This window comes from Priapulus caudatus, unplaced genomic scaffold, assembly GCF_000485595.1.
Source record: "Priapulus caudatus unplaced genomic scaffold, Priapulus_caudatus-5.0.1 Scaffold6, whole genome shotgun sequence".
In the NCBI taxonomy this organism is placed as follows: Eukaryota; Metazoa; Priapulida; class Priapulimorpha; order Priapulimorphida; family Priapulidae; genus Priapulus; species Priapulus caudatus.
Window position 1 is genome coordinate 918,228 of NW_014577067.1, and position 10,472 is coordinate 928,699.

At 41.7% G+C, this 10,472-nt stretch overlaps 2 protein-coding genes across 2 annotated transcripts in view; one reads left to right on the top strand and one right to left on the bottom strand.

Moving 5' to 3' along the window:
- Window positions 1–6,097, bottom strand: part of LOC106805374 (protein FAM114A2-like) — a gene marked incomplete at its 3' end in the record, with an annotated part of 23,198 nt that extends 17,101 nt beyond the window's left edge. Inside the window, 1 exon segment of the mRNA XM_014806941.1 lies at window positions 6,057–6,097.
- Window positions 6,089–10,472, top strand: part of LOC106805394 (zinc finger matrin-type protein 2-like) — a 10,416-nt gene continuing 6,032 nt past the window's right edge. The window contains exons 1-2 of the mRNA XM_014806963.1: window positions 6,089–6,102; window positions 6,538–6,573. Coding sequence (XP_014662449.1) covers window positions 6,556–6,573 — 18 coding nt within the window. The 5' untranslated portion in view covers window positions 6,089–6,102; window positions 6,538–6,555. The remainder of the gene's footprint in view (window positions 6,103–6,537; window positions 6,574–10,472) is intronic.

The window sequence follows — 10,472 nt, forward strand, 5'->3', positions numbered from 1 at the left end:
AGGCATTTCGGTTTTCTGGGCATAAGAATTGGAAGAAATGCCATGTCGTAGCGTTTAAGGCAAGAACACACTGCAGCGAACCTGACTATGTCAAAATAAATTCAGAGCTACTTTTCTGTCATTGTGCCTTACGCGTGTTACTCGATCCGATCTCGGTAATCCACAAGCTTATCTAATAACAGACTTTACGCGGTAATTAGTACTAACACTGGCTGTTTACGCTAGTATGAACTGCTGTGTTTACAACCTGACCGTAAGATTTCTACGGTGGGCGATCGGGGATGCGCATTTATGCTGCACGGCGTGATCAGTATGTCTCGCGGCTGACCGCGAGATAAGTCCAAGTGTTGGATTGGCAAACGGTCATAACAATAACAGAATGCAAAATTGTAATTGTGTCATGATTTTTGGTGAAGAAGGTCCAAAGTGCTATTTTATCGTTACTCTAGGACAATTGCTTGTTACTCAGCAATAACGGTAGGTGCCATGAAAGTGGGGAAAACACTTAGAAAACTTTCGGCATACTTACTTTAAATTAACCAGGCTGCAAAAACTCTAGACATAAGGATAACTCCGTATAAGATTATTATAAAGTTAAATAATACGCACAAATTATCATGTACGTATTCGTAACTTGCGTGCTAGCTTTGCGTACAGCTTGCACACTTTGTTAGCTGGTTCGCGGCGCTCGATTGTTTGTGAGCATGCACGCGAAGTTTAGCGCCGGAGACCTAGTCTATCGTCTTGGCTAGCATTATGGGTTATGACGTATTCGTAAACCGTCAAACGCTGTCGATGGAAACGGCTGCTGATTGGCTATGTTGTAAAGTGTCGCTGGCGATTGTCGCTAGAGAATTAGAAAACGTTCTAAATTATTTTTGAGTCGAGGTTGTCGCCGGTCGTTGTCGTGTGTGTTGTGTGCAATGTGGCTCATAGGAAAACAATAGTTCTAATTTCCTGACAAAGTTCGTTTGTTCGTTTACGGTTCGGTTGTCGGCTGTCGTGGCTTGGGGCAGGTGTGCTTGTCCTTTAGTCTGTATCTCCCGGATTGCGGGTAGTAATATGAGGATACGATTTTGGCAGCGATTGCTGAGGCGAATGTTACTGTGTACGATTTTGAACTTCAATGTGGTTGAGTTTATCACAGTAGACACAAAAGTATTCTAAGGATAGTACTGACGAATTTCCCTTTGTTTAAGGTTGAATCACACTCGCTGTCCTATTACTATCTTTCTGTGTTCTTACTATGTATCTATGATTTAGAATTTAACTCAAGCATTCACATCAGCAGCTGTATACGATGCGGCGCAGTATAGGTGTCTTGTAGAAGTTTTCGCGGCAGTAGTTTATGCATGTATATGGCGTATGAAAGCTGGGCGCAGTCTAGGATGTGCGCATTCTGGTTCGATGTATCGTGGCGGCGAATGTGTTGTCCTCATAGTAACGTGCATACGAAATCTATTGGAGAATTGAGTTTGAAATTAGAAATTAGTTTTGAAAATTTGTTGTGTTTTAGCCATTTATGCTCTCATTTGCCAATAATGAGTCATTGCCATTACACTATTGCTATTTTTTGATATAAAGCATTGTTATCTAAAATATGATCTCAGCTTGTTTCCTGGTAGCTAGTCAACATCAGTCTAATAGCTTTAGTTTAACATTTTCTGTAATATATTTGTATGATTATGCCATTGCGTTTTACGCAATTTATTTCTTAATTTTGGTAAGGTTTACTAAAATCTGATCTTAACTTGTTTACTGTAACCGTCTATTCTGCTCTTAAATGTTAGCGTTAATCATTTTACATTTTGTGATATAAGAAACATAAAAATTTTACGCAACAATAAATGTTGTTGTAATAGATATTAACTTGATAAGCAATAAGCCAGTAGTTTGTTTGATAATTTGCCAATTTAAGTGTAGTAAACCTCTATCGTCCAAGTAGGATTGTTAAAGCTGCAAACATGCATCATCACCGTATTGCTATCGTTACATATATTTCAGAATTGGAAATTTTTGGCTAAGCAATGCCTCATTAATCATGGCTTATAGCCATTGCTAATTTCAGTCCGAATGATATACGTAGCCCTAGCTAGCGACTGTGTGAACAGGGCTATGTCACTGATCAGATTGCATGTCGATTCTATAACGCTTCTCGTGTCTGACTAAATTCTCACTGGGAGATTCATCTAATTTAATATTGTGGTTACCTATACTGCCAGATTGGTTTAACGTAAATTCAGTAACGAGTTCTGCCATCATTTTTGAGCTCACACCGCATACACTTATTAACAAATCTACATATGACGATTAAAGATTGATAGTCTACAGCAACAATTGTAAAAGCAAATAGTAGGCTTTGCCTTCAATCCCGCACACCTAAATTAAGTCCCACCTGGATAAAAGTAGGCATAGTAGGACCCGATCCCTTTCAAAGATAGTTTTAAATAGGTTTTCTGAGCTTACATATGCAGCTACACCAGAGGAATTGCACCGACGCTGTGATTGGAAGACAAAATATAGACCGTTGACGTTTCTTCTGATGAGTCGTCAGTACATGTAAATACTCGCATAAGTTTAAATGTTTCAGGACCAGCATGTTTGAGTAGCGACTCTACGAAACATGACGACATATCGCGTTAAGTCATCATTTTATCGACTTATATGTTAGGCTCATGCTCCAGCACACGACGTCCGTTCGCTGGCTTAGGACTAGGTTGCTACACACATAGCAAACATGAAACAATGCGGTCCAGTACATCAATACGATCGATTGCGCTGGCTGCCATAACACACGTATCTAGCTTACGCACTTAGCGGCAAAGCGCGGCACATCGCTGTGCTATCTGTAACACCTCGCTGTTGATTTACATGTAACTTGCCATTGCAGGACATTTGCGGTGCAACGTCGCCAAATTTCTTGGAAGCACATGCTGTATTAAATAATACGGTATATCGCAGCCCATGCTCTAGAACGAACTAGTTAGTGGTAGCAGAATTTCCAAGGAGTTCACTTACTTAAGTATATACAGTCTAGATTCAACTACATTACACACGGACTTCCTGCATATGTCAAATCCGAGTCCGACAGTAAATCAGGGTTGGTATCTAGCTATATCCGGACATCACGTTAATTTCGCACCATCAGCGAATTGTCATTACGCTACGCCATCAGCAATTTCTGATGACGACTTAGACTGGAAAATTGACTGTTTGTGATACATGGGACCCTGTCTAGAGGCACCAGCCTTCCACATATGAACGGCTAATTATACAATATGGACTTAGCGGCGGGGCTATTCAATGGATTTACTAATGAGAGAAATCGAGACCTTTGACCATCCATGATGCTTATGCTGAATTGACGAGTGAGACGATGACGACTAATGCGAGTTTTCTCTATGTATGAATATCTCACTGACTGTCTTTACCTGATATTTTATTTCAACGGGATTACCAACGTTTACACCTCTTTATTACGAGGACTCTGCACGAATATTTGCATACTTTCGCAAAGAGTTCTGTTCAAAGTAGCGCGTTCGTATTGTATTCTAGAGCAATTCCCTCCGTTCCTACCGCTGTAGCCACTGAATCTGCCAACAATCTGATTAGCTGCAAAAACTCATTCAAGGCGGATATGACTGTTTCTGGCACAGTAACTGAGGAACGCCCGGCATTGGCTATGGAAATACTACTATTACTCAGACTCTAGTAATAATACTCGCGAGAGCTGCAATATACGGCAACGATAGCCGGGCAAGCTATCCCGCTGGCTTATAGTACTAGAAACGCTATACTAGTAGGTCCTAACTACTACTATACTAGTATACCAGGTATTACTACACTAAGTACTAGCTCCAACGAAACGTCTTTGCAGGTTTAGAAGACGCTTGTTGTCGGGTTATTACGATATGTCACTACTTACTACTACAGAGTTAGATAATGCCCCGCCACATGAAGAAACATCAAACAACGTTCACAGAATTGAAATTTCCTACCTAATTGTAAGGTATAATGGCAAGACAGGACACTTTTTTGAAGGCATTATCTAACCCATTTATTCGTAGTCAGTACTCCATACTCAATAGCTTTCTAACGTTCTACAATATCTTGAGCCAAATTGATCAAACGAAAGTTGCCATTCAGTATAGAAATACGCCGGCTACACTTCGGGCGGTATTAAACGACATTCATTTTTACTCAGCATTAATTCCCCTATTTCTGTCCTTTAAAACAAGCCCAAGATCGATTCTTCTGTGTGTCTTGCATATAGCAGGTACGAGTAAATCTGTAAGTTGATTAGTCCCACAAAATACAGTACACAATATCCAAGGTAGTCTCTGGCCCCATGGCGCGGATGTAAAACATGTTGTAGGGCTGCACTTGTGTCGCGCGCCGGCGTTGACATGATGGGATATGAATCCGAAGTATAGAAAAATGAAACGTCTCTTATACGACATTCACGTAAAGGATAGACCACGGCGAATAAAAAAGGTAAATCACAACACGAAATGTATTTACTCTGACTAATAACTACTAGGCCTACCAAAGTCTAATCAAGTTAATGTTCTCTTACTCTATTCGCACCCCCCCCCGATCCGAGTCCGCGTCCGGTGCCAACCCAAAGTCCAAGTCCGAGTCCGAGTTTGCACCAACCCGAGCTCGCGAGTCCAGTTTTGATTAAAAGAAAAAGGAAGGGCACAGAACCGAAACGAACACGACTCAAACTTCTATGTATGTGATTGTTCAAATAATGTGGTGGGGGGGTGTCCCTGGCCCCCTGGATCTGTCACTTGTTTGCCATGTGAAATAGGAAAGACAGTAAAAATCTTACATAAAGTCGAGACACATTTTGGACACCCCCGCATCGTTGATCTGTCAAAGTCAAACAAAATGTAAAAAATTAAATGGAATTGTTTCTACTAAAATAGAATTGTCCGTAGTCAGTAAATGAAGGCTGTACATGTACTCAAAAGTGCCTCAAGATACACATCTTCCTGCTGATCACATTTTTAAACATTTTCTGGGTAGGACGGCGTCGCATTTACCCCGCCTTATGTCCATATGTGAAAATTAAGGAGAACTCTAATGCCGATGTAAAGGCCTAACCCACCAATGGCTGACTCGAAGACTGTATAGTCAATTCGCCCTCCCTCGCTGTACTTATTTTAAAAAACTTGTTGTGATATATGTAAAAATGTAATATACTTGAAAGCGTAAATAAATTTAAAAAAAAAAAGAAAAAAAAATCTAAAATCTAGCACTCTCTCATTTGGTTTAACAAGCCGTGTCATTCTCGTAAAACACAAATGGATCTGTTACTTTAACACGTTTCGTAGGACTCATGTCTCTGTGTTTTCGGCTGACTATACACTTTTGAATGTCTACGATGCACTGTTGCGATTTTTTCCCAGATCAATTGTATAAATCGACAAAAAAAGGATGACTTACGTATAAGTCGTCATTTTCCTAAGTCGACACAAATATGCTGGTCCCAAAAGTGTCGACTTATGTAAGTTTTACTGTACTTTCTATTTCATGCAAACAAGTGACAGATCCAGGGGGCAGGAGACACCCCCCCCCCACACATTTTTGAACAAACACATACATAGAAGTGAGTGGTCTTGTCGGTCTGTGCCCCCCTTTTTTTTTTATCAAAACTGGACTCGGACTCGGGTGGTGCAAACTCGGACTCGGACTTGGACTTGGGTGGCACGGACTCGGACTCGGGCTCGGGGGGGGTGCGGACTCGGACTCGGACTCGGGGGGTGCGGACTCGACTACAACACAGTCACTGATTACTATATCTATATATTAGAGATATCTCTTATTTTACTATAAAGAGAGATCTCTTCTTCTTCTTGTTTGTGCACAGGGCGTGCGTGCGGTGTACTTGTGTGTTGCAGATGAGCATTTGAGCGACATTTACAGGTAATTATCGGCAATAATAGGCGAAATAGAGTAGAGAAACATTAACTTGATTAAGACTTTGGTAGGCCTAGTAGTAGTAGTAGTAGTAGTAGTAGTAGTAGTAAATACATTTCGTGTTTATTTACCTTTTTTTATTTTATTGAGACGTTCCAAGTGCCTGTAGGCTATAAAGTATAATATATAGTACTAGAGCTAATCAGATACTGACACACACACAGACATTGACTCAAGTCAATGTTATATCATGAGACTATCAATATTGTTGATAGACTCAGGTTATATCATGATCGCTATTGAGTATTGTACTTGTAGTAGTCTGAGTATTGACTATTGTCTTGATGCCATTGTTAGTGTTATAACTTATACCACTTATACAATAATACAGTACTTCCATAATCATATTTCATATAACCCCCCCAGATCTGCTTAGTCATTAACTCTCCCTATAAATTTCACTAAGTTAAAAACGTGCTACAACTACAACTTAGTACTTGCAGTTGCAATATTTTCCTGAAATTTCACCAACACCACGTCAGTTTTGTTGATATGGCTAGTGGCGCCACGTTGCGGATTATCTGCGCATGTGCACTGTCGTGATATTTACAGACCCCGTCTACTGGAAGAATGGCAGCCTCCACAAATGTTAGTGGAAAATTCGTAGAGTATTTACAAAATGTTTACATCAATAATAGTCTATATGTTAGCCAATGGCTACTGCATAGTGACAGTTTGTGACGCTCTAAGTATTTTTGTTAGCCTTCAGCGTAAGATTACCTAATTGTAGCTTATTATTTCAATTGTCACAAAAGTCAAAAGACACTGACCGAGTCACTGACGTGCATACTCGTAGTCATAGTCATACTTAGCTCGGTTCAAGGATAGAGAACATGGGTCCCAATAAAACCAATGTCATTTACATCAATATAAATATAATATTATATCAATATAATAGGTTAGGGTTATGGTTAGGGTTATTGTTAGGGTTAGGGTTAGGCACATTGGTTTTATTAGGACCCATGTTCTCTATCCTTGGGCCGTATTTATTAACCATCATTTTATTATTGAAACGGCCCAAGTGCCTGTGGTACCCAGGGTACCCTCCGATAGTACGGCCCAAGGATAGAGAACATGGGTCCTAATAAAACCAATGTGCCTAACCCTAACCCTAACCCTAATTCTAACCCTAACCCTAACCCTAACCCTAACCCTAACCCTAAACCTACAACTTGTCAGTACTAGACCTACCAGTACCAGTAAATAGCCTTGAATCTTAAGCCGCACTATGCGCATCAAAACGCTAATTTCTCCAGTACTAGACTAGCAAATACTTCGTGTCATGCATAATCACACTACCTTATGGCAAAATAAACTCTAGTTCCTCCCATTTCAGTGCGCGTTTGCTTAAAACCCACAAGAAAGAGGTGCGAAATCTGGTAATCTGGCGCCAACGCTAAATTGTTTGCCAAACAATTTCGCCAAGAATCGGTTAGGTGACGTCACATGTTTTTATCTTTGCTACACCCGTACCGCTGTACCGCAGCACCGCTCCACGGTTGCTTGGGAGAGCAACGCGAAAGTGTCAACAATATCGGAGAATTTGAACAACATTGGAGGTATTTTCAAATGCCTTTTATAAGACAACGCGCAGTGAAATGGGAGGAACTAGAGTTTATTTTGTCATAAGGTAGTGTGATTATGCATGACACAAAGTATTTGCTAGTCTAGTACTGGAGAAATTAGCATTTGGATGCGCATAGTGCGGCTTTAATGTTTGATTTGACCTAATAACTTTACTTCAATACCGTCCAATACACCGCTGCAACAGACATTCCTATAGCGCGCACGCCATTGTGCACAAATACACAGTAATATAGAGGCGTGCGCGCTATAGGAATGTGTGTTGCAGCGGTGTATTGGACGGTATTGAAGTAAAGTTATTAGATCAAATCAAACATTAAGACTATTAGGCCATGAGAATTGAGGTATGAGTTTACCGTCCACCGCCCGCATGCCGTCAGAGCCACCGCCAAAAATATTCATTATTTCAAAAGTATTTCATTATTTTCATTTTTAAATCATCAAAACCCAAGTTGTCCATTCCAGGCTTTCAGATTTGAAAAGTACAGGAGGACTATTAATGACTCCCCTAGGACACCATAGGGGGTCTTTTCACGCTCCATAATCACACCATTAAGAGGCATGATGGAGAACTCCACTAAAAAATCACACCCTTAAGAGGCATGATGGAGAGCTCCACTAAAAATCACACCCTTAAAAGGGATGATGGAGAGCTCCTTGAGGGCTCTCCATCATGCCTCTTAGGGTGTGATGATGGAATAATGACCAATCCTCAGTCTAGAGTGAAATCCAAAACGAAAATTGGGATGTCATGTTAATCCACTGATTATCATTCATCTTCACCTTCATTCATTCAATGGCTTTGTCATTATTACATTATTTTCATCCAACAACCCAACACTAGCACACAGATTAATAAAAGAGTTGATCGGATGTAAAAATAAACTTGTTTTATTTATTCTGATCTTCATCTTTAGAGACTCTAATCCATGTACCTGCATATTTCATCACGAAATATCATCACAATCCATCAACAAACTAACCAAATTACTTGTACGTAGTAGCCACGTATGTAGCTCCTCCAACCCTATGACTGTTTCACGTCGGCAGAAAACCACTTCTCGCCACGTATAGTGGAAAACGAGCAGGTACCTTGTGGCTACCGTGTAGGTACCTGTATTTGGATGCTGTTGTCTAGTTGTATAAACCAGAGGGTAGTAACCTGTACCTCTGCCATACGTTCAGTTATTTACACACCACAAATTGTTGTGTGTTGCTAACCTTTTTGTACCCCCTACACTGACAACTGTCACAACTCTATGGAGCGCTATTTCAACATAATACACATATTTTTTGTACGCGATTTCAACCACTTTTATGAGGCGCGATGATGCACGCACCGTGGCACAATTTCGGGTGCGCCGTGGAGCGTGAGCGTGATCGCGCCCTTTAAAAATGAAAGCCTGCCATTCAGAGCGATTAAAACATACATTACCAATACAAAAACACTATAGGGCCTATTTACATCCTTCATTGGGGTCCTGATCCCCTCTGGCTCTTTGAGACCTTGGGTTTGGTTTTGGTTTAGGGCGCAAAAGCATGCTGACGTATCCTGAGTACATCGACTTACAGCCCGATCCTGAAAAACGTGCCAGGCTACAGTTGGAAATGGTTATTACACACATGTATGCGGATGTCGCATGAACAATGGGTTAACTACAAATATTAAATGAATAATGAAAATTGAAAAAAAGCCTCCTCACTTTTCAAAATATCTTGGACGGTAAACTCATACCTAAATTCTCATGGCCTTACTGATACTGGTAGGTCTACCGTCTAGTACTGACAAGTTGTATTTATTAACCATCATTTTATTATTGAAACGGCCTAAGTGCCTGTGCTGGGTACGGTCCGATATACCAGATTGTACCCTGGTAACTATCTGATGGTTAGGGTTAGAGAGTAGGCGATTCCCTAGACGAACTTGCGGCCCCGGTTTTTGCGCGCAGCGCACAGCTCGCGGTGAAGCCGCGCCTCAACAGCGAATACGCCGCCCCCTTTTTGTCCACTTAGACAGATACCTTAGCAGAGGTCCCAAGTTGGGAAAGTCCAAGAAAGGGAGCCAGCAATCCAAGAAAGGGAGCCAGCATTGGCCCAACAATCCAAGAAAGGGAGCCAGGTCCATCGCCGTTTTTTCGCAGTGCGCAAAAACAGGAAAAAACTTGTGGCGGGCTGCGATATGTGTTTATCGCGGCACACCACCATTTTTTATAAAGTATACATGTAAAATCATCGTTTTATCGCCTTTTATTGTTCGCTGGAATCAAAGTACATCAACAAGAACGGCAAATTTAGTAATTTACTGATTTACTGATGTAAATTTTTAAATCTTATATGCTAGAAACATGTGTGACAACCGCGAGCTTCTGACCTCAATTCCGGGCTCCGGAAGCAGCGATGTCGATACCGGGAGTCTCGCGTGAGACCGGGAAGACTTGGGACGTCTCCTTTAGAGCAGGTGTTTCTGAAAACGAACTCCGCGAAAACTGGGCCGCAATCCAACCGAACAGTTTGCGATGCATCGGCAGGAGGCCATCTCCAAACGGCCCTAAACTTTTTTTAGGTGGCTGGCGCTCATGCTAAGACGTAGTTGACTCCTACAAGAAACCTCAAGAAATGCTTGCATCAGCGATGACGCGCTTGCTCATTGGCCGCTACGCGATGACGTGCAGCTACTGCCGAGTATAGCGTTATGTTCTATCACAGAGCTTTAACGAAGGTGTAGTACGGCGCTCCAAGTGCGGGGGGCAGCGGTCCTAGATTGCTATCTCCAAAAAGCGGCGCCGCCGTGGTGGCGCCTGAACTGCGACGTGCCAGCGTTTCGAGCCAACTCACTGACCCGGCGCTGCCCGGTGGCGACTCGGCACGTCGTGGCGAGCAACCTGGCTGGGCGTGGCGGCGTG